Below are 25049 nucleotides of genomic sequence, written 5' to 3' on the forward strand. Positions count from 1 at the left end.
TTTTTGGATGATTAATCGTAAAGAATTCCAGATTTAACCTTTTAAAATATATCAGCAGTAAATATTGAAGTTTCTAATAACTCATATCTTTTTAAGATCATAATTAACAAAGTTTGTGGAACATTAATATGCTGGTTTCATAACAGGCTCCCTGATAGATTGTCAGTAACTTGGCCTGAAGGAGATGAATTATTGCCTAATGAGATTAGGCCTGCTGGAACCCCTATTGGTATGTTTATTTATTTTTCTAATACCAAAAAGTGTGTTTTTCTTTTGTCTTACATTTCCAATATGTAAAAGCTCATGAGACATTAAAATGCAATGGGAAGATTTGGCAGATTCAGCAAATTTTTGGGTGTAATTAAGATACTTTTAATGTTTGACTCATAGGTGCGTTAAGAATTGAAATACTGAATAAAAAAGGGGAAGCAATGCAAAAGCTTCCAGGAACAAGCCACGGAGGGTCAAAGAAACTCCTGGTTGAGCTCAAAGTTATTTTACATTGTAAGTATACAAACTAATTTAGATCTTTAATATTGTTTTTAAAATATAATATCAAATTAAATATCTTCATATAATTATTGATGACCTAGCAATCTGATAAGCACAGCAAATTTTATTGAAGTTAGGAATTTCAGGAATGTTATGAATAGCTCATTTTCTTGGTGGATATTTTTCTAAGGTTTTTAAAAAATACTTTATCTTGAATTTTTTCATGTAGGTAACTGTGGGCTAAAGTAAAGGTATGATACATATATGTAGAAGAATTTGCAGTGGGAATTTCCATAAGCATATATGTATTATTACAGTTCTAATAATTACAGTATTATTAGTCATCCAAAACAGGTTTCACTGAGCTAAAATTAAAGTGTCTTCAGGACTGCATTTTTTCCTGGAGGTTCTAGGTGAGCCTTGCCTTTTCTGCCTTTTAAAGTTACTCTCAGCTGGGCTTGGTGGCACGAGCCTATATAGTCCCAGCTACTCGGAAGGCTGAGGCAGGAGAATTGCTTGAGCCCAGAAGTTCGAGGCCACAGCAAGCTATGATCATGCCACTGCACTCCAGCCTGGGTGGTAAAGTAAGACCCTGTCTCTAAACAATAAATAAATCACACAGAAGCGCCACTCTCATTCCTTCATCTTCAAAGCCAGCAGTGCAGCACCTTTCATGACCTTCCTGCTTCTTTTTTTTTTTTTTTTGAGACGGAGCTTCACTCTTGTTGCCCAGGCTGGAATGTGCAATGGCGAAATTTAGGCTCACTGCAACCTCCGCTTCCCGAGTTCAAGCAATTCTCCTGTCTCAGCCTGCCGAGTAGCTGGGATTACAGGCACATGCCACCACTCCCAGCTAATTTTTGTAGTTTTAGTAGAGATGGGGTTTCATCATATTGGTCAGGCTGGTCCCTGCTTCTATTTTTAATAACTTTATATATATATATATATATAACATTAACATGAAATTTATGAAGTGGCATTAAGTACATTCATATTGTTGTGCAACCATTACCACTATCCATCTAAAGCATTTTTTCATCATTTCAAACTGAAACTCTATAGTAATAATTCTTTATCACTCCTTTCTCCCTGCCCTGGTAACTACTTTTTAACTTTCTATCTCTGCATTTGACTATTTTAGGTACCTCATAAAAATGGAATTATATTTGTCCTTTGTGTCTGGCCTGTTTCGCTTAGCATAGTGTGTCAGAATTCCCATTCCTTCTTAAGGTTGAATAATGTTCCCTTGTGTATGTGTGTATATATATATATACGTATATATGTGTGTGTATATATATATACACACACCATATTTTGTTTATCCATTTGTTTGATGGATACTCAGGTTACTTTCACCTGTTGTCTATTGTGAAGAATGCTCCTGTGAACATTGGTGTACAAATAGTTCTTTGAGTCTCCGCTTTGGTTCCTTTTAGATACACTCCCAAAAGTGGACTTGCTGGGTCATATTATTATTTAATTTATTGAGAAACTGCCATACTGTTTTCCACAGTGGTTGCCCCATTGTACATTCCAGTTTCTCCATGTCACCCACACTTGTTATTTCCTGTGGGTTTTGTTGTGGGGGACGGATAATAGCCATCCTAACAGATATGAAGTAGTATCTTACTGTGTTTTTTCCCCCTTTTTCCTACTAAAGATTATTGTGGTTTTGATTTGCATTTCCCCAATACTCAGTGATTTTGGCCATCTTTTTATGGGCTAATTGCCATCTGTATATCTTCTTTGGACAAAGGTCTATTCAGGTCCTTTGGCCATTTTTAAATTTTGTTGTTGTTGAGTTGTAAAAGGTCTTTATAATCCTGGATATTAATCCCTTATCAGATAAATGATTTACAGATACTTTCTTCCACTCTGTGGGTTGCTTTTTCACTTTGCCGATGGTGACTGTGATGCACAAAAGTTTTTAATTTTGAAAAACAATTAGTCTCTTTTTTCTTTTGTTGGCTGTGCTTTTGGTGTCTTATCCAAGAGATTGTTGCTAAATTCAGTGTTATGAAGCTTTTCCTGAATGTTTTTTCCTTACAAATTTTATAGTTTTAGCTCTGTTGTTATTACTTTGATCCATCTGACCTTGACTTTTGCATATGGTTAACTTCTTTTTATATGGAAAACTTCTTTTGCCTGTAGATACCCAGTTTTTCCAGCACCATTTGTCAAAGACTATACTTTCTCTGTTGAATTGTTTTGGCCCACTTGTTGAAAGTCAGTTGTCCACATATGTGAGAATTTATTTCTGGGCTCCCTGTTCCCTAGGTCTATATGTCTGTTTTTATGCCCATGCTGCACTGTTTTGTTTACTGTAGCTTTGTAAGTTTTAAAATCAGGAGGTGTAAGTCCTCCAACTTTATTCTTGTTTTTTAAGATTGTTTTGGCTATTTGGGTCCATGGAGATTCCCTATAAATGTAGGATGTGTTTTTCTATTTCTGCAGAAAACACCATTGCGATCCTGGTAGGGATTACACTGAATATGCAGATCACTTTGAGTATTATTTTTACCTTAACAATTGTAAGTCATTCAATCTGTGAACACGATTTTGTATCTGCAACTTTGCTGAGTTTATTAGCTATACCAGGGGTTTTTTTATGGATTATTTAGGTTTTTTGCATATATGAACATGTCATTTATGAACAGAAATAACTTATTCTTTTCCAAAGTGGATGCCTTTTATTTCTTTTTCTTGCCTAATTGGTCCAGCTAGGACTTAAAATACTATGTTGAATAGAAGTAACTAAAATGAGAATTCTTGTCCTGTTCCTGATGTTAGAGGAAAAGCTTCTAAGTCTTTCACAGTTGAGTATATGTGATGTTAACTGTGAGTCTTATATAAGGCCTTTATCATGTTGAAGAAGTTTCTTTCTATTCCTTGTGTAGTGTTTTTATCATGAAAGAGTATTGTTTTCCCAAATGTTTTCTCTGCATCAGTCCAGATAATTATGTAGGTTTTTTCCTTTATTCTCTCAAAGTGATGTGTTGCATTGATTGGTTGTTTTTTGTTTTTTGTTTTTTTGAGACAGAGTCTCACTCTGTCACTCAGGCTGGAATGAAGCGGCACAATCGTGGCTTACTGCAGCCTCGAACTCCTGGGCTCAAGTGGTCCTCCCACGTCAGCCTCCTGAGTAGCTAGGACTACAGACATGCTCATTGCACCCAGCTATTTTTTTTTCTTTTTATCAATGGATGAGAGTTTTTTTTAAATATTGACCAGGTTGGCCTTGAACGCGTAGCCTCACCTCCTTATGCACCAGGACAACTGGCCTGAGCCACCATGGCTCCCCCCACCCCCTCCTTTTTTTTTTTTTTGTGGTGGTGAGAGAGTCTCCTATGCTGTCCAGGCTAGTCTCAGACTCCTGGCCTCAAATGACCTCTTGCCTCAGTCTCCCAAAGTGTTAGGATTACAGGCATGAGCCACTGCACATAGCATTCATTGTTTTTTATTTGTTGAGCCATCCTTGCATTCCAAGAATAAATCTCGCTTGGTTATTATGTATAGTTTGGATATTTGTCTTGATCCCCAGTGTTGGAGGTGGGACCTAATGGGAGGTTTTGGAGTCATAGGTGCACATCTCTCATGAAGGGCTTATTGTGTGAGTTCTTGCTCTATTATTTCCCATGAGAGCTGGTTGTTAAAAATAACCTGGCACCTCCCTCACTCCTCTTTTGCCATATGATCTCTGCATACACTGGCTCCCCTTCACCTTCCACCATGAGTGGAAGCAGCCTGAGGCTTTCATCACATGCCCAGTCTTCCAGCCAGCAGAAGTGTGAGCCAAATAAACATCCTTTTCTTATAAATTATTCAGCCTCAGGTATTCCCTTACAACAACACTATATAGACGAAGGTGAGTTCTTTTAAAATTGTGCTGAATTTGGCTTGCTAGCATATTGTTGAGAATTTTTGCATCAATATTCATAAGGGATTTTGGTCTGTAGTTTTCTTTTTCCTTTTTTTTTTTTTTTTTTTTTTTTTTTAATGTCTGTGTCTGACTTTGGTATCAGATAATGTTGACCTCAAAGAATGAATGAGTTAGGAAGTGTTCTCTCCTCTTTTTTGGAAGAGTTTGAAAAGGATTGGTGTTTCCACTTATTTCTTAATTCCCTGTAACCAATCTGTCACAAAGTATCACACTAAAGTACAGTTGACCGTTGAACAACATGGGTTTGAACTGTGCAGGTCCACTTACATGTGGACATTTGTGAATCAAATGCAGGTTGAAAATACGTTTTTGCAGGATTTGAAACCCACATAAACAGAGGCCAACTTTTTATATACACAGGTTCTGCAGGGCCAACCACAGGAGTTGTATGTGCAGATTTTGGTATACATGGGGATCCTGGAACCAATCTCCTGCGTAAACCAAGGGACAACTGTATGTCTTCGTTCTGCCCATTCAAGTTCAAGTCATCATGGTCTCTCATTCTAACCATGTAGTAGCTGCCTCAATGAAAAGTCCTCTTTCACTCTTGCACTGCTCCAGCTCATTTTCCTCATTTTACGCCAAAGTGATTTTTTTTGAATTGCAGAACTGTGTATATCACTCACTTGTTTTATATTATTTCATCTTTAGTGGCCTAGGAAACTAGTCATAGCTCTGCAGTACTCTACGCATGATCTGGCCCTTCCTCTCTCTCCAACTTGATCGCATCCTCACTTACCATACCTCTAACCACAACTGTTTTCTTTTCGTTCTCATCGAACCCCAGTTTTCCCAGCTCTAGACCAAATTTTATTCCTTAAATGTGTCTTTCCCCTCTAGGACAGGGGTGGCAAACTATTTGGAAAGCATCAGGTAGTAAATACTTAGGCTTTGAGGGCCGTATAAGCTGTTTCTTATGATTACGTAAGTCTGTTGTTGTAGATGAATGCAGCCATTGGCAGTCCAGTAGTTTGCCAGTCCCCTTGCTCTACAAGATTAAAAACTCCAGGAAAGCAGTGATGTCGTTTTCTTTACCCTTTTTGTAGTACTTTGTATATAGGAGGTAATTAATAAATATTTGTTGAATAAATACATCAAAAATCAGAAAGTTGCTTGGGTCTTTTCAGAGAACTTCTCATGGTGATTTGCTGTCTGATTTATAATTGTACCCTTTTTTAAAGCAAATATTGAGAAGATGTTTCTAGAACATGTTTCTCTGTTGGTACAAGTTGAGAAATCCAGCAGTAAAAGGCAAATATAGGCATGCTTTCTTTAAGATACATCATAAACTGGCCTGGCCAACATGGTGAAACCCCATCTCTACTAAGAAGTACAAAAATTAGCCGGGTGTGGTGATGTGCGCCTGTAATTTCAGCTACTCGGGAGGCTGAGGCAGGAGAATCACTTGAACCTGGGAGGCAGAGGCTGCAATTAGCTGAGATTGCACCACTGCACTCCAGCCTGGCAACAGAGTGAGACTCCATCTTAAAATACATATATGTATTTTAAATTTTCATATCAATTTTATCATTGACATAAAGGTTATTTAAGAGCAAGCTGTTTGATCCAAGTATTTTATAGTTTTGAGAGTTTCTCTTGGAATTGATTTCTAGTTTTATTCCACTATGGTCCAAGAAGTTACTTGATATGATTCTGATTTTTCAAAATTTATTGAGATTTGTTTTGTGGCCTAATGTATGGCCTGTCTTCGAGAATGTTCCATTTGCTGATGAGAAGAATGTATATTCCACAGAATAATGTATATCTGCATATTGTTGGGTAGAATGTTGTGTAAATGTTTGCTTAGGTCCATTTGGTCTAAAGGCCAGTTTAAATCCAATGTTTCTTTGTTGGTTTTCTATCTCCATGATCCATCTAGTGCTATCAGTAGGGTGTTGAATCCGTTATTATTGTATTGCTTTCTATGTCTTCTTAGGTCTAGTAGTATTTGTTTTATGAATCTAGGCACTGGTATTTGGTACATATGTATTTAGAATTGTTATATCTTCATGTTGAATTGATCCCTTTAACATTATATAATTTTTTTAACTGTTGTTGATTTATAGTCTATTTTATTTGATATCAGCTACTCTTGCTCACTTTTGGTTTCTGTTTGCATGGAGTAGCTGTTTCCACACCTTTACCTTCAGTCTATAATTGTCTTTATGAGTAATATGAGTTTATTGTAAGTAGCATTTAGTTGGTTCATTTAAAAAATCCATTACTGCCAGTCTATATCTTTTAAGTAGAACATTAATCGATTTACATTCAAGGTTAGTATTTATATGTGAAGTTTTGCTCTTGTCATAATGTTGTTATCTAGTTGCTTTGTAGATCCTTTCTCTTTTTCCCTCCTTTCTGTCTTTGTGGTTTGGTGGGATTCTGTTGTGCTGCTATTTGATTTTTTTTCTCTTCCTACCTTGGATAATTGTTTTATAAGACCTGTGAATTTTATACTCTCATGTGTTTTTATGATGGCTAGTATTGACCATTTGTTTCCATGTTTAGAACTCCTTTGAGTGTTTCTTGTAGATCTGGTTTAGGGGTAGTGAATTTCTTCAGGGTTTGCTTGTCTGGAAAAGACTTTATTTTGCCTTCATTTATGAAGCTTGTTCTAGCAGGACACAAAATTTGTGGTTGACAGTTCCGCCCTGCCCCCCACCCCCAGCACTTTGAAAATAGAATCCTACAGATGGAGCAAGATTGTAAAAAAAGAAAAAATAAAATGCCAATCTCTACTAGCTTATAAGGTACCTGCTGTGAAATCCACTGTTAGTCTAATGGATTTTCCTTTACTGGGGACTGGATGCTTTTTCTCTTGCTGATTTTAGGATATTTTGCTTCACATTGACCTTAGTCTAATTTCTATATATTGTAGTGAGGCCTTTCTTGCTGTGTTTTTGCCTGGCATTCTTTGAGCCTCTTATTCTTTGGATGTGTAGATCTCTTGCTAGACAGGGGAAGTTTTCCTCAATTATTTCCTCAAATAGGTTTTCTAAAGTTTTTGCTTTTTCTTTTCCCTTGGGAATACCTGGGATTTGTTGGTTTGGCTGTTTTACATTGACCCATACTTCGAGAAGGCTTTGATCATTTTTTACAATTCTTTTTTCTTTATTTTGTCTGATTGATTAATTCAACAGATTTATCTTCACATTTTGAGATTCTCCTGCTTGGTCTAGTCCATTGTTTGCTTTCAACCATATTTTGTAATTCCTTCCATGAATTTTTTTATTCCAGAATTTCTTTTTTTAAAAAAACAAAAAACTATGCCTTTGTAAATTTCTCATTCATATCCTGAATTTCATGTTCTCACTACTTTGTATTAGTTTTCAGATATCTCCTGTATCTCATAGAGCTTCTTTAAAAATTAGTATTTTAGCCGGGCTTGGTGGCTGATGCCTATAATCCTGCGAGGCTGAAGTGGGAAGATAGCTTGATGCCAGGAGTTCGAGACCATCCTGGACAACACAGTGAGACACTCTAAAAAAATTTTTTTTAATTTAACAAGTGGGCATGGTAATGCACACCTGTAGTCCCAGCCACTTAGGAGGCTGAGGTGGGAGGATCACTTGAGCCCATGAGACTGCAGTGAGCTATGATTGTGCCACTGAAATTCACCCAGGGCAACAGAGCAAGACCACATCTCAAGAAAATAAAATAATCAGTATTTTGAATTTTTTATTTGATATTTCAAAGATTTCTTTTTGGTTAGGATCCATTGTTAGAGAATCACCATGTTGCTTTGGAACTGTCATAGCACCTTATTTTTTAATATTTTCTATATTGTCCTGATTTCCTTTGCATCCACAGTAGTAGTTGCTTATTTTTATTTTTGAATTTACTTTTGTTGGGGCAGGACTTATTTTTTCCTTGACGATGTGTCTATGATATATGTTTAATAGATTCTTTTGGCTTTGCTTCTTGCGTGTATTCAGTGACATAGATTATCTATGATTTCCTTGTTTATAAATAGCCTTAGTGTGGTGGCTTTCTCCAGTGCTGGCTGTTGTAGTAATATATCGGGCGGGTGAGCAGTCTCACGGCCTCCTGTGTAGCTGCAGTGGTATGGACAATTGTGGTAGTAGAGGTGGTGCAGAGCTTGTCTTCTTCCTGAGCACTGCACAGTTGTTTTAGCAGATGTTGTAATGGGCTGTGAAAGTTGGCCTCCTGTCCAGTATGTGGTGCTAGAAGGTAAGAGCTGGATGCAGCTGTTGTAGTAGCATTTATGGGTTACCTTTGTTAACCAGAAGTACTCTGATGTCCTAGATGATGGGCTGGACTGTGTAACTTCCAGGGGTCCCAGTCCTGTGCTCTGCCCCTGAGGCAGGTGGAGAGGGCAAAGCTAGGCAGGGCTCGGCTGGAGAATCCTGCATTCTGGCCACCCCAACAGTGGGCACAAGCACCAGCCCTCACAGGGGTTGCAAGGCAGTTCTCAGGCTGCTGAAGCAATGCTCCAGGGAGGAGCAGAGCAACCACTGCCATGCCAAAGATCCAGCATGGGGAAAGTGGGGTCGCTAGGGCTCCACAACCTGGCAGGTGATAGTGGGACCCGGTTCTCTACAGTTTTGACCTGGTTGGATTCCCTCCTACTGTCTGCTGCTGGCAGCAAGCTGAAACAGCCAGCCAAGTCACCAGCAGTCTGTCCTCAGATTGTGAATCTGTCTCAGGCTGCAAAATGTCCTGCCAGGGACAAAAACCAGGCTCCAGGCCACACCCCTCCCAGTCTGGCTCTGCAAAGCAGGGGCACCCAATTCTCATACCCATGGCTGAGGCCCGTATTACACTTGCCTCATTCTGGTTATGGAGGCTGCTTTCCTCAATATTAGATGACAAATCTTAGTCTGGAGACTCTCCATACCAGTGACTGCCACCTATGCTAGCTGGCAGGTTTCTGTGCAGCCCGCTGTGACTTAGGATCGGGAATGGCCGCCTTCTATTTGTACCACCTGGGTCTGGGAGTACGGGTGGAGCACTTCCCACTGTCCCCAATGCTCTGCAAGTCAGATCCAGTGCTTGGTAGGGCCAAGGAGCTCCCAACTGGCTTGAGTTGCTCTCTCCCCTTCTCACACAGAGGATTCACTCCCAGTTTTTCATGGGACATGCAGTGCTGTTGCCCACTGTAGTGTTCAAAGTATCCAAAGTTTCTTTTGCCTTTTTTTTTTTTTTGAGACAAGGTCTCACTCTGTTGCCCAGACTGGTACCTTCATAGCTTACTGTGGCCTTGACCTCCTGGGCTCAAGCAATCCTCCCATCTCAGCCTCTCAGGTACCTGGGACTACTTAGCTGGACCATGCCTGGCTAATTTTTAAATATTTGTAGAGACAAGCCATCACTATATGGCCCAGGCTGGTCTCAAATTCTTGGCCTCAGCCTTCCAAAGTGCTGCGATTACAGGCATGCGCCACCACGCTGGGCCTGTTATGCTTTTATGTTGAGCTCCTGTGTTCCTTCTTAGATAAAAGTTCACAGTGTGAATACACTATTGTACTGTTTCCAAGTGGGTAAGGTTGACTGCTTTTCTCTCTCTTTCTCCCTCTTTTTGGTCTGTGTGGTCATGTTACCTACTTGATAAACATTTCGGTTTTGTTCATGAGTTGTCTTTTTTAAAATTTTGGGTTTTTTAATATTTACATTATATAATTCTAGAGTGGGCAATAAATAAGGAATTTTTTGGAGAGATCATGTTATTTGTCTATTCTGTTGTCTTCCTTTCTCTTTAAATAGTAATTTTAAATAAAGTGAGAGTTTACAAGACTTGAAATAAAGAGATTTTAATGAATTGAAGAGTTAACTTTTATTATTGCTGTTCACTTTCATGGGATAGTGTTAGATCTTTTGACACTTCAAAGCAGGTTTTAAAATACAGCAAATAGGTATTTGGTGCCAATGTGACATTGCATATTTCATGTTTTACGTTGAATTTCTCAAGACAGTATTGTTTCTTTTTTCTTTTATTAAGCTTCAAGTGGAAATAAAGAGATTATTTCGCATATTAGTCAACATGGAGGAAAATGGCCTTACTGGTTTAAAAAAATGGGTGAGTTCTTATTCTGAATGTTAAAAAATACACTGGTATTGTGTTGACTTGATTTTTAATTTCTTCTTAATTTATCCAGAAAATATTCAGAAGTTGGGGAATTATACCTTGAAATTACAAGTTGTATTGAATGAAAGTAATGCAGACACTTATGCAGGAAGACCACTACCATCTAAAGCAATTAAGTTTTCTGTTAAAGGTAAGCAAAACAGTAATATATAATTATATATGCTAAAGGTGGCATTTTAAATCCAAAGAGAAAAGAGAGATAAGCCAGTAAAAGATGTTTGAATAGTTGGGTAACCATCTCGATTTTATTTTATTTTATTTTATTTTATTTTATATTTTATTTTATTATTTTACATTATTTTATTTTATGTTCTTTCTTACTTTGAGATGGGGTCTCATTCTGTCACCCAGGCTGGAGTGCAGTGGCACAATCTTGGCTCACTGCAACCTCCGCTTCCTGGGTTCAAGTGATTCTCCTGCCTCAGCCTCCCGACTAGCTGGGATTACAGGCGCCCGCCACCACACCTGGCTTTTTGTATTTTTAGTAAAGACAAGGTTTCGCCATGTTGACTAGGCTGGTCTCGATCTCATAACTTCTGATGATCTACCTGCCTCAGCCTCCCAAAGTGCTGGGATTACAGATGTGAGCCACCGTGCCCGGCCCATTTTGATTTTCAAATAGCTTTATAAGAGCTTTATAAGTCTACTCGATAATCATATTCCTTCTGAATTTTGAAGACATTGTTTTCTACTTTTCATTGTTGCTGGTAAAGTCTAAAGCTGTCCTGATTTCCTGACCCTTGGCATATGGCCCCTCCTCCCCCAAAACGTTCTCTGTTCCCCAGTCCTCAAGTTTTAAGGGAATCCCAGTTTCTGAAATATTCAATTGTATGATTTAGTGCAGGCCTGTTTTTATCTAGTATCATCCAGCCATGTACCTCGTATACCCTTTCAGTCTGGAAATCCCTGTTTTATTTTCTAGGAATTTTTCTTGAATCACCTTGATTTTCTAATTTCTTTTTCTCTCCTTTTCTTTTCTTTTCTTTTCTTTTCTGTTCTGTTCTTTTTTCTTTTCTTTTCTTTTCTCTTCCTCTGTCCTCTCCTCTCCTCTCCTCTCCTCTCTCCTCTCTGCCTTCTCCCCTCTCCCCTCTCCCCTCTTTTCTTTTCTTTTCAATGGAGTCTCACACTGTTGGCCAGGCTGGAATACAGTGCAGTGGCACAATCTTGGCTGACTGCACCCTCTGCCTCCCAAGTTCAAGCGATTCTCCTTGCCTCAGCCTCCCAAGTAGCTGAGATTACAGGTGCCTGCCAGCACACCTGGCTAATTTTTTTGTATTTTTAGTAGAGACGGTGTTTCACTATGTTGGCCAGGCTGGTCTCGAACTCCTGACCTCATGATCCACCCTCCTCGGCCTCCCAAAGTGTTGGGGTTACAGGTGTGAGCCACTGCACCTGGCCTTTTTTCTTTTTTGGAGATAGTGTCTTTCTCTGTTGCCCAGGCTGGAGTGCAGTGGTGTGATTGCAGCTCACTGCACCTAATTTTTTTTTTGTTTGGAGATGGAGTTTTGCTCTTGTTGCCCAGGCTGGAGTGCAATGGTGTGATCTCAGCTCACCGCAACCTCCGATTCCGAGGTTCAAGCGATTCTTCTGCCTCAGCCTTCCAAGTAGCTGGGATTACAGGCATGTGCCACCACGCCCGGCTAATTTTGTATTTTTAGTAGAGATGGGGTTTCTTCATGTTGGTGAGGCTGGTCTTGAACTTCTGACCTCAGGTGATCCGCCAGCCTCGGCCTCCCAAAGTGCTGGGATTACAGATGTTAGCCACCGCACCTGGCCCTGTCTAATTTTTGAAAAACATTTTTTTGTAGAGACAGAGTCTTGCTGTTATGTTGCCCATTTCGGCTTCAAACACCTGGCCTCGAGCCATCTTCCTGCCTCGGCCTCCCAGAGTGCTGGGATTACAGGCTTGAGCCACTGTGCCCAGCCTGTTCTTTCTAAAACATCTAATGTTAGGATGTTGGATTTCAGGATTGGTATATTATTTTTGTTTTTCCTGCTTTCCATCTCTTGGTTTTGTTTTACTACCTTATTGGAGATTTTCTTAACAGCTTGATGTTCTATGCTTTCTATTTTTTCCTTTTTGCTACCATTTTTAGTTTCTAAAATCTCTTTTAAAATAATCTTGTTAAACAATTCCTTAAGCATTCTCTTCCTACTTCATGAATTCAGTATCTTTATTCTCTGAGGATATTAATAATAGTGGAGGTTTTTCTTACAGCATTTTTCCTGATTCATAGTTTGTTTCCTCCATGTTGCTTTTTTTATTAGATGTTCTGTTATATAATTAGTGATTTGCTAACATTGAAGAATAGGGCACTTAAAAACTTAAATTTCCTTGGGGGAAATTATGATATGAGAATGTTTAGGTCTTGTCTCTTTGGCTATTCAGATTTCCCAGAGTGGAGCCTTTCAGTCACCTGCTAAAAGGGTAAAGACCTAGCTGCCAGCATTTTGGGAACCAAGCTGAGAAAGACCATTTGTGTGTGTTTGTGGGGGTCCTCACATTTAGTATATAATTTTCCACGTGATTTTCCTATTTTCAATAAATACTTTCCTATTTTCAATGACACTTTTAAATGTAATTTATTAGATTTTAAAATACAGACAGGGTCTCACTATGTTACCCATGCTGGCCTTGAACTCCCGGGCTCAAGCTGTCCTGCTTTCTTGGCCTCCCAAAGTGCTGAGATTACAGGTTTGAGCCACCACGCCTGGTCAGTGACACTTTTAGTAGTGCTGTGTCTCTCACTTCTAGACCTTTTCTTCTTTCCCTGAAGAATAAACCTTCCATCTTTTGCTGGGGATGAGGAGAGTCGTTGACTAGCCTATGCATTGAAGGATGGGGATCTGGGAAACTTTCTCAGACTGAGTTCAGCCAACCTTCTTGTTTTATTTCAATTTCACTACAACTTTATACAGCCATTCCTGAGACTTATGGGCATCTGATAACTGTGAATCAGATTCAGTCTCTGCTTGCTTTGTTGTTTGAGTATTTGATGTTCTTGGGTCTTTCTGCTAAGTCAGTTACACTTATTCATATGTTCTTTGGCTTTCCAATTCTATTACTCTCATCTTTTTTCTTTACTGCTTTTGTAGAGTCATTGTTACAGGGTTTTTGGAGAGAACTGATCTAAGTAGCTGTGATATCAAGAAGGCCCACCTTGGAGTGTGGTTTTCTTTTTTTTTAAATGTTTTAGGAGATTTTTTTATACATAAGTCTACTATGTTCTTTTAACATCTGTGGAACATATTTTCATAAGATGGGTGTGCTGTAGTTAAAGCAGTTTCATGTTGATGAATTGTGTTGATTGTTTCCAAGTTTTTGGCTATTAGAAACTGAAGTGCTTTTTGGGGAAAAAAAATTTATGCTGCTTTCTGTACATATGTTAGAATCTCTTTAGGGTGATACCAAGAGTGGACATCCCAGAAGGCTATGCCATGGTACCTTCACTTCTCACTATGAGAGTTCCAATTGACTGCATGCTCGTTCCTGGCTGAACTATATATTTATTTAGCATAGTTGGTGGTGAAACTGCTTCTCTAATTTTTAGATTAGGTACCTCTTCTAGCCATTATTGGACATTGTATGCTAATGCTTGTTCATTTACTGTATCCATTTTAATAGTTTAAAGCTGTGGTTCTCAAATTTGAGTTTGTATCAGAATCACCTGAAAGGAAACACAGCTTGCTGAATTTCACCCTGAGTTTCTGATTCAGCAGGTTTGAGATAGGCCCTAGAATTTGCATTTCTAATAAGTTCTCAGGGTATGCTAAAAATTCAAGACTAGAGACCACACTTTGAGAACAGCCGATTTATAGGAGGGCTTCATGTAGTCTGAATTTTCCTTGTTACACATGTTGCAAGTATTTTCTCACGTGGAGCTTCTATTTAACTTCATCATATATATCATTTTATAACTATTGAATATCGTGTTTTGCCTTTAAAGTTCTTTCCTATGAAAAGGTATAATGGCTGGGCATGGTGGCTCACGCCTGGGGAGGCAGGTGGATAGCTTGAGCTCAGGTGTTCAAGACCAGTGTGGGCAACATGATGAGATCCTGCCACTACAAAAAATACAAAAATTAGCCAGGTGTGGTGGTACACACCTGTAATCCCAGCTACTCGGGAGGTTTTTCCCAAGTGGATTGTCTGCATAACATATAATTTTTGTGCTGATTTTAAAATGTTATTTTTAGCATAGTCTAAAATAGATTTCTAAAATTTCTCATATAGAAATGGATCTGTTTTTGACCCCCAATGGATTTTCTGACCAATGTACTTGCTTTTCATTTCATTTTTGTTTTTGTTAAAGAGGGTAAGCCAGAGAAATTTTCATTTGGTCATCTGGATCCTCCTTTTCGTGTTGGAGTTCCATTTAATATCCCTCTGGAGTTTCAGGATGAATTTGGTCATACCAGTCAACTAGTAACTGATATTCAGCCAGTTCTTGAAGCAAGGTAATTTGAAGGATCAATATGTATTTGTCCTTTGATATTTGCTAAGCATTCACTCTTTTTTTTCAGCTTAATTTTTTTTGTGTGTAAGGTGTTCAACTTTAATATTATTTAAAATATTAGTGAATTTTATTATATCTGGGTAATTTAGCTCCAAGCTATCCTCTGTGACTAGTGTCATATATAAATTGCTTCACTAAAGTTTATATTTTGACTGGATTTATTGCTGAAGTTGTTAAGGTGTTTATGTCTTACTCCATGTACTTTTGCAAGTATGATAAGTCTCTTAACAATTCATTATTTGAAATACTTCATTCTGTGTCTTCTGTCATCACAGTTTTCTCTTTTAGGGTTCTTAGTTATTGGATGTTGGACCTTCTGGACTTAATCCCCAATTTTTTAAAAAAAATGTTCTCAATCTTTTTGTTTCTGTTTTACTTTCTGATAAATTTTCTCGACCTTATGATTACTACCTTTCCATTGAGTTTTTCCTTTCTGCTAACATATTTTTAGTTGCCGTGAGTTCTTTCTGGTTCTCTGAAATTTTTTAAAGACCCTCTTGTTTTATGAATATAATACCGTTTTCACTGATAAAGCAAATGGTTGGGTTTTTTTTTTTAAAGCTTTCTTTTACCTATACAGATACTCTGTTGTCTCCAACTTAGTCGTTTGCTTGTTCTTGGTCTCCAGAGGATATCTGGTTATTGGTCATCTGCTTGTAAATGAGTAGGAGATTGGAATGCAGGTGAAAGAGTGTGGAGAGGCTGTTGCCTGTGAGCTCCACTGTGGGATGATCTGTCTGGAGTACATTGTTGGGGGAAATCCTGTTGTCAGTATTTTTAGGTCTTGGACTGGGCAGTTTCCTCAAAGAAGAATCTTCAGTCTTTTGCCTGGAGCGGGGAATAGTTTGGTTCCAAGTGAGTCAAAGAACAGGGCTGGGGTGGGAATTGGGGAGGAGAGGTCTCAGTATCCATATGCATTCGTTCCAGATAACCTCTTCTCTTCTTTTTAGTATTTCATTCTCATCCTCAACTTATCTGCTGTCTCTGGTTCAGAGATCTTCTGTTTTAACCTTTTCAGAGATGCATCTTTCACTCATCTGCCAGAGGCAGAGAGGAGAGATCTGGAGATCTGAGATCTAAACTTTTCATTAGTCTTTTTGCTTGTTTGTTTAAACCTTTTCCTTTTGCCAATTCTGAACAGTACCTGGACACTCTATGGTGGAGATTGGTTTCTAGCTTTTTCTATTTCTATTTTACAATTGAGCTTTTTGGAGACTGCTATCATTTGCCACTTGTCTGTCCTGTTTTCTAGCAGATAAGTTTGGTTGCCCTGTCTCTGCTTCCTTTCCATTTTTTTCTTTATGTTTTCCTTTAAAAATAAAATACATCCCTTTACTGTCATATTAGTGGGATTTTAAGAGACAGTGAAAGTAGGTGTATATGTTTAATGTGCCATCTTTCCCAGGGGATTTATTTTATCTTGTATGCTACATTACATCTTTTTTTCAAATGAGCTTTACAGTTTATTCTGAAAATACCTGTAAACACTTAAATTCCATTCCTCAGAAAAATTAGGCTTTTCTCCATCATGGTATATTTTTTACTTTTTTTCCTTTTCTTTACCTTTGACAGAGTAAAATTTTGCCACTGCAAAGATCTACATCTGGTCAAATCTCATGAAATTAGCTTTGGAATCAGCTTTAGGAAGCATATTACTCATGGAAGTAGATTAGGTGATCTCTCCAGTTTATGTCATCATAAGCCTGTCTGTTATTATTTGGACTTTATCTAAATTGCCATTCAGTTTAATAACAGATGCCCAGAATTCTCTAAAATCTCACTGGTGAAAGATTTGAAAGAATTCATGATAAATGCTGAGGACATCCTTAAACCTGGCTTCTTTAGGTATTTATTTCCTTTTCTTAGGCTTGTATACATGGTCTAGCATTAGATTAGGTACTACGTTGTATCTTTACTAATTCAATACATGCTATTTTAATTTTACATTATATCTGTTATATCATTTTCAGTGTTTAACCCATTGGTATCACTTATTAATACTTGTTGGATCAATTTTCTTTGTAAAAGAAATCTATTGGAATTTTTTTCTGTTCTTTATATTTAAAAAATATTTTATTAGAAAAATAGACGTGCCAATGTCACATAGGAAAGCAAAAACACATTTGCAGCTTACTTGTAGGCAATTGAAGGGAGTTAAAAAATAATTTTTTTTCCCCAGTGGTTTATCTTTACATTATGAAGAAATAACCAAAGGACCAAATTGTGTAATTCGAGGTGTTACAGCCAAGGGCCCTATAAACTCTTGTCAAGGCAAGGTAAGCTTATGTATAGATCCTATAATACTTGTTAAGTATTTATTTCTCATATGGTAAGAATGAAATTGTAGATGAAGAGTGGAATGACCTATTTTTAAAAAACAGATGACAGTAATTGGGTTCTTAGGAATTTATCAGCATTGTGCCACCTGACTTATCAGTTACATCTGTAAGAAAAGTTGGCACATTTACTACTGTTGTTGGTTAAACATGAATTAAATATTTTTCACCTGTCCCCATTATCTCTATTTCAGTTTTTTCACATTCAAAGCCATTTTTTCGACAGTTATCCAGGACTATGCTGGTTTTTTTTTTCCTCTTTCCTACTGTTTCTGTCCACTTTTGAATATTTTTCTTAGAACAAAAATGACAATTAGAAATACGAGAAATTTCAGCTCACATCTTTAAACATATCACTTTGGTATTTAGATAAAAGGAAGTGTTTGGTGAGAGATACAGTTAAGGAAGGAATCCTATGCATAGTTTGTTGGTCTGAAAAAAAACAGGGAAGCTAAAGATAGAAACTCTAATAAGGTAATTTTTCAATTAGGTCTGTAAAGCAGCTAATAGACTTCATTGACTAAAAGGAACACTGTAGCTAAATTTTTTTCAGTGTATCATTACTTTAAATATTTAAACATTTTCCCTATCAGTGTGATGTTTAAAACAGAGCATGTGTATTTTTTTCAAGTGCTATATGCTGCTTTGTATAATCAAGTCAAAAATTGAGTTCTTGATTCTTTCTGAATTCAGATTTTTCTGGAAAAAGAACTTGAAATTCACAGAAAATTTGACTTTAGTAAGATAAACTTACTAAAAATTTCTACCATTTGACCCAGCCATCCCATTACTGGGTATATACCCAAAGGACTATAAATCATGCTGCTGTAAAGACACATGCACACGTATGTTTATTGCAGCACTATTCACAATAGCAAAGACTTGGAACCAACCCAAATGTCCAACAACGATAGACTGGATTAAGAAAATGTGGCACATATACACCATGGAATGCTATGCAGCCATAAAAAATGATGAGTTCATGTCCTTTGTAGGGACACGGGTGAAACTGGAAACCATCATTCTCAGTAAACTATCACAAGGACAAAAAACCAAACACCGCATGTTCTCACTCATAGGTGGGAATTGAGCAATGAGAACACATGGACACAGGAAGGGGAACATCACACTCCGGGGACTGTTGTGGGGTGGGGGGAGGGGGGAGGGACAGCATTAGGAGATATACCTAATGCTAAATGACGAGTTAATGGGTGCAGCACACCAACATGGCACATGGATACATATGTAACAAACCTGCACATTGTGCACATGTACCCTAAAACTTAAAGTATAATAATAAAAAAGAAAAAAAAATTCTAGATTTTAAAAACCTTTTTATTTTGAAATAACTAGAAGAAATAACTTACAAAGGAGTTCGAAGATAGTATAGAGAGGTTGCATGTGGAAAGTTCCTCTGTTAATTTCTTACAGAGCTTTATATATTTATCCACACATTGATAAAATACTACTGACAAAACTGTGGACTTTTTTTTACTTATCTCCAGTTAATTTATTTTTCTGTTCCAGGATCCAATATAGAGTACCACATTGCATTTCAAAATTTTGTGGTTTTTGTTTCTTTCTACTTTACTATTTCATATGTTTTATAATATCTATCTTGATTATGATAATTATTCAGAGGTTATGCCTTTTGAGAATAAAAATTTAAGAGAAAAATTGATCCTAAAATTATATTCCTATTTTGGAAAAGTAGATTCTACCATAATTCTCTTCATTTCACGTCTATAAGGAAGCAGTATTGATCAATTTTTTTCTCTAAGATTTCTGACTCCATATATGATAATTTTAGTAAGTATAAAATTGGTAAGTAATTTCTACAATGATATGAAAATAAAACCAAAATATAAATCAGAATTGATGTGATAAACTACTTAAGTATGTATTTAGAACTGGGTTTAATTTTTATTGTTTTTTTCAACAGAATTATAATCTGAAGGTTACTCTGCCGGGCTTAAAAGAAGACTCACAGATTTTGAAAACTAGATTTCTACCTGGTAATATTATTTCAAGAAATATTCATAATTATTTAAAATAATATTCTTATGTTGAAGTATAATGATACAAAGTTAGAGGTTTTTGGGCTTTTAGTAGTGGTATAAATCGTGAAAATACATTTAAATGTCAAACCACAGCACTGACAGAAATGACCAGTTTTTAAAAAGGAAAACATTTAGGAAGATGTTATTGACATTCTGAATATAACCTTGGGAGAAAACTTTGGATATTGAAAATGTTTTGGGGAACTATTTCTTGGAATATATCTATTAGGCTTTATTAGAGATGGGTCTGTTCTTTACATTTTGTTGATAAAACTTTCATATTTTAAGAAGAAAAACTTCTAATGTTATTTTTATTAAGTTAACTTGATAATGACAACTTGAGAAAATGAAGTTGCATTAAAGTTACATAGGATAGAATATGCTGGCTAATTTGAGAGGTAGTCTGTAGTAGAGGTTTTAAGTACATTCTGGAGCCAGCCCTTCTGGGTTAGTATCTAGGTAAACTCTTTCTATACCTCAATTTCTTCATGTGTAAAATGAGATAATATCTACTCCCTTGGGGTTGTTGGGAGGATTAAATGAGTTACTACAGGTAGTCCTTGCCTTGCACAGTTCTGTAGTACTCAATGGAGGACACAGTTCCAATATGCATGAGTTTTCATTAACACCTTCTGTACCAAGTAAGAACTGCCTGCACCTGTAAAACACAGCAGTGTTTAGCATGTAAGTTTTAGCTGTGATATGAAAAATACCACAACCATATCTGTGTGACCTTTTTACTGGTTTTAGGCAAAAAGAAACATATTATCTATTTGCTTTCACAAATTGAAGTTGTATGACATTTCCCTCCAGTGTGAATTGTTAAAAGAATTTAGGTAGGTCCATTGGTGGAAGTATAAGAAAAAAATCATACGTATCAACAAACATTTATTTATTTGAGAGGTTAGATTATTAAAAGTATGGAGTTGAGTAGTACAATTCTTAGTAGCTAGATAGTTCTTTTTGGGGGGTAGATAGGAAGTATCATGGTGTGGTGATAAAAGTCAAGGAGTTTCAAATTACAAACCAGGATTTAAACCTATGTTTGCTACTTACTAGCCTTGTGACCTGGACAAAATACTTGATTTCTCTGAATCCCAGTTTCCTTACCTGTAAAATGGGGATGATAATAGTAACGTCTTCATTAAGATTATTGTGAAGTTTATGTAAGAATAGTGCTTAAAAAAACTTAGCACAGTGCTTCATATATAGGAAATAAATGAATATAACTAATACTAGTACAAAATAAAATAAATATTTTCAGTAATTCTCTCCGTGTACTTGCGTTATCAGTACGTAGCATTAATTGAATTTTAAAATATCAGTGTTTATGAACGAATCAGACTGGCTTACTGTGGAAGTATAAGTCTACTTTTCTTAATCTTAGAGGAAATTTGTGATGTTAATTGCTTATGACATCAGAGATAGTGGGCAATCTAACAAGTAAATGACCTGATGATGTCATTACAAGATCTAATTCTTTGAATGTCTAAAACATATAGTTACTTGTGCCAGAAAAATCATCATGTAAAATTGGTAGTTTTAATAAGCCGTTATTTTTCTTTTTGAATACCTTTTTCCCAGTATCTTTTAAAGATTTTAGGTGATTTCTAATATGAATTATCACTGTGTTGTACCTTGTGGAATAAAACTTAGCCTAGACACCGAGCATTTTATATAATTGAGATAAGTCTTGTCATGTATTGAATCTATGCATTTTGGGATGAAACTGATTAAACATGGACATTGCCTATATTTTTCTTTCTTTGCAATTTATAAAATATTAAGTCTTTAATGTTAAAGTTATTTCTTTTGCTATTTCAGTACTTTAGTCTTTGAAACCTGAATATGTATTTTATTGTATAATTCACTGTTAGGTCACCCTCGTCGATTGAAAGTGAAACCTGATTCTGAAATTTTAGTTATAGAAAATGGAACAGCTTTCCCATTTCAGGTGGAAGTTTTAGATGAATCAGACAACATAACAGCACAACCAAAATTGATTGTTCATTGTAAGGTAAGCTTATTGGAAGATATTTAGATTATTTTGAGTCCCATTGTAGTAAGTGGCAATGACTATTTTAGCCACTTAATAGTAAGCCTTACATAGGATTTAAGTCTGAAATGATTATTCCAAGGGATTTGTGGGATCTTATTGCCAATAGTTTTTTTTTTCATCATTCCTAAACCAATAAACATGCCAACTGTGCCCAGTTTCATAAATTTGTGAATAAAAGTTTACTCACCTCTCCTCTCTTTACTCCATGCCTCTCATTTCACATGAATTATATATGAATAGGTAAAGACAAAAATGTCTTTCAGGTTTGGGAATGGTCTGCTCTGCCTATGGAGTAGCCATTCTTTATTCCTTTACTTTAGGAAAAAAAAAAAAAATTGGGAATGATGGTTAAATGAAGGTAGGTAAAAGACCGCAGAAAGAAAAAGAAAATCCAGTTAAGTAAAAAAGAAAAGGATTGTAATTGAGGAAGTTGGTTTTCCTTCCAAAACAGATAATTTTTACATAGTATAGTAGAAAATTACTGTTTTTGTTCAATATTCTAGAGTTTTAGTGACTTTTACTTAGAATTTTCTTATTCATTGCCAGAAATAGTAGCTCTACTGAATTATTTGAAACTTTGAACAATTACGGAATAATCAAATATATTTAATAGGGGTCTTACATTATTTTGCATCTTTCAAATAGTTTTCAGGTGCTCCAAACCTTCCAGTTTATGTTGTAGATTGCAGTAGTTCTGGAACCAGTATTTTAACAGGATCTGCAATTCAAGTTCAGAATATTAAAAAAGACCAGACGCTTAAAGCAAGAATTGAAATACCTGTAAGTTATTATTGTTACTCATCGATATTATATTGAGTCTTCATACAAATAGTCTTCAACTGCCTAATAACATTTTTTGCAAAATTGTTAACTTCTGAAAATGAGGTATTTGTGGTTCTTTCAGCCAAAGCAAAGCAAAGACAATATGAAATGCTGACTATTTTAACATTTTGTGTCAAATATTAGTAATTGTCTTGATTTTTACAGTGTCTTTTATAGTGTCTATAACTATTATTGATTTACATTTCCCTAAAATATTTTTCTTCTATTAAAATAAATAATTTTATTCTTTTGCTTTTTGTTTTGTTTTGTTTTTGTTTTTTTTTTTAAAGAGATAGGGTCTCACCCTGTTGTCTAGGCTGGAGTGCAGTGGCACAATCATGACTCGCTGCAGCCTCCAACTCCTAAGCTCTAGTGATGCACTCACCTCAGCCTCCGAAGTAACTGGGACTATAGACAAGGACCAATGCACCTGGTTATTGATTATTTATTTTTTGAGAAAGAGGGTCTTGCTGTGTTGCCCAGTCTCATCTCAAATTCCTGTTCACAAGCAGTCTTCCCATCTTGGCCTCCCAAAGTGCTGAAGTCACAGGTGTGCACCACTGTGCCCAGCCATTTTGCTTTTTATCATTCTCATTTGTTTTAGAAAGCTTGGTAAATATCTGTATTTAAACCACCATGGAAGGACATATAAACCTTTAATTTTTGTATATAATTTTCTATACACACATAGCTTTTTATTTGTGTTTTTACACAAAGGGATTTTTTTTATTTTTATTTTTTTTGAGATGGAGTCTTGCTCTGTTGCCCAGGCTGGAGTGCAGTGGCGCAATCTTGGCTCACTGCAAGCTCTGCCTCCTGGATTCACGCCATTCTCCTGCCTCAGCCTCCCGAGTAGCTGGGACTACAGGCACCCACCACCACGCCCGGCTAATTTTTTGTGTTTTTAGTAGAGACAGGGTTTCACCGTGTTAGCCAGGGTGGTCTTGATCTCCTGACCTCGTGATCCACCCGCCTCGGCCTCCCAAAGTGCTGGGATTACAGGCGTGAGCCACTGTGCCTGGCCCACAAAGGGATTTCTATATCATATGCCAGTAGGATACTTTTTATTGGCGATTCATCGTGGCTGATAGCAAAGCCAACATGGAGGCAGGAGCTGGAAACAATCTAAGGTTGCGGAGTGGGATAACAAATACTTAAGTAAAACTTCTAAGGTTGCTGAGTAAGATAACAGATACTTAAGTAAAATACTTAAATGTGATTTCTTAGTAATTGATATGGTGATAGATAATCTAATTGGTTGATTAACTCATACTTTCCTACTAATTATACATTAGTTATTAACATAGCTTGAACTTCAGATGGATACAAGATGTCTTTTACTTTTTAAATTAGGATGAGATGACTTCATTCCAGTTCTTTTTAAGCTGGTTATATTTGATAACCTTAAAGTATTTTTTATGCATTTTCTTTATGCAATAATATGGCAACATACTTTTGAGCACACTTTCTTGCAAAAGATGACTATGAATTAGGGAGGAATCTGGACTTGGAGGCAAGAGCAGCAGGCCTTAGGACTTTTGTAAATACTACAGACCATTCAGGAGAAGACCAATAATTCAGGTCGGTTAAAACAAACACCAACATAAATCCTCTAATATGCAGTTACAAAATGTTATCCAGTGGCAGTAACTGAGTTTAGGAGTAAGGCAAGTAAGATACAACAGAAGATGGTTATGTGCCTGACATTCCATGAGGCAGGAATTTTTAATATCACTCACGTGGATAGGCTTCCATAAGTTAAATGGCTACAACTGGATGAGGAAGGAGACATGAGTTAAGTAAGATTAGAAAGGTATTTTATGTTTAAACTTATTTAAAATTTAGTGTATACTGTTGAATGGACCATAACTAGATTATGAAATAATGTAATATTTTAATTTTGTGTGCCTAAGATCAATTTATATAGCATAATCTAGGTCTTTTCTTTGATCTGTAGAACACTGGTGTGCCAATAATAAATTGTAAATATGCCAGTATATTGACCAGTTGTCTTTAGGGCATCTAGAGGCCTTCTCTGGCTCTAAACAACCTTGATCACTTACCCCAATGTGTTATGAATTGAAAAAATACTGAAAGCCTTAATGTAATCTGTTACCATTAAATAATGTATTTTATGGTAGCTGTTTGTCTCTGATTTTATGGAAAGTTCTTAATTTCTTACATCTTTATTATTCATAAATACTAACAGAGTATGTAATATAATTAAAATTTCACAAGATGGCAATACTTTTAAAGAAACTTGGAAATAAGAGGAAGGGACCGGGCGCAGTGGCTGACGCCTATAATCCCAGCACTTTGGAAGACCGAGGCCAGTGGATCACCTGAGGTCAGGAGTTTGAGACCAGCCTGGCCAACGTGGTGAAACCCATCTCTGCTGAGAATACAAAAATTAGCTGTGTGTGGTGGTAGGCGCCTGTAATCCCACCTACTCTGGAGGCTGAGGCAGGAGAGTGGTTTGAACCCAGAAGGCAGAGGTTGGAGTGAGCCAAGATCATGCCACTGCCCTCCAGCCTGGGAGGCAAAGCGAGACTCTATCTCAAAAAAAATAAAAAAATAGAAAAGAGGAGGGGAATCCTTTTAGTCCAAATATAATTGTTTTTGTTTTAAGAATGTGGCCACTGCTATTTATAACCTGATGGTATAAAATACGGAATTATTAATAGTACAATGCCATCTTAATGACAAAACCTGTGAGT

The 25049-nt window shown here is 36.7% G+C and overlaps 1 protein-coding gene across 4 annotated transcripts in view; it reads left to right on the forward strand.

The window, feature by feature from the left end:
- The window catches only part of SMCHD1 (structural maintenance of chromosomes flexible hinge domain containing 1), a 154010-nt gene that overhangs the window by 51660 nt on the left and 77301 nt on the right, over positions 1–25049 (forward strand). For all 4 annotated transcript variants that reach the window (XR_004029653.1, XM_030810685.1, XM_030810687.1 and 1 more), the window contains 9 exons: positions 147–229; positions 391–504; positions 10392–10469; positions 10549–10668; positions 14852–14996; positions 17235–17331; positions 19334–19406; positions 21329–21468; positions 22156–22290. Coding sequence is in view for 3 of the 4 variants with exons in the window: in XM_030810685.1 (XP_030666545.1) it covers positions 147–229; positions 391–504; positions 10392–10469; positions 10549–10668; positions 14852–14996; positions 17235–17331; positions 19334–19406; positions 21329–21468; positions 22156–22290 (985 nt within the window). In the remaining variant the exon portion in view is untranslated. The remainder of the gene's footprint in view (positions 1–146; positions 230–390; positions 505–10391; positions 10470–10548; positions 10669–14851; positions 14997–17234; positions 17332–19333; positions 19407–21328; positions 21469–22155; positions 22291–25049) is intronic.

Source organism: Nomascus leucogenys, chromosome 4 (assembly GCF_006542625.1).
Source record: "Nomascus leucogenys isolate Asia chromosome 4, Asia_NLE_v1, whole genome shotgun sequence".
In the NCBI taxonomy this organism is placed as follows: domain Eukaryota; kingdom Metazoa; phylum Chordata; class Mammalia; order Primates; family Hylobatidae; genus Nomascus; species Nomascus leucogenys.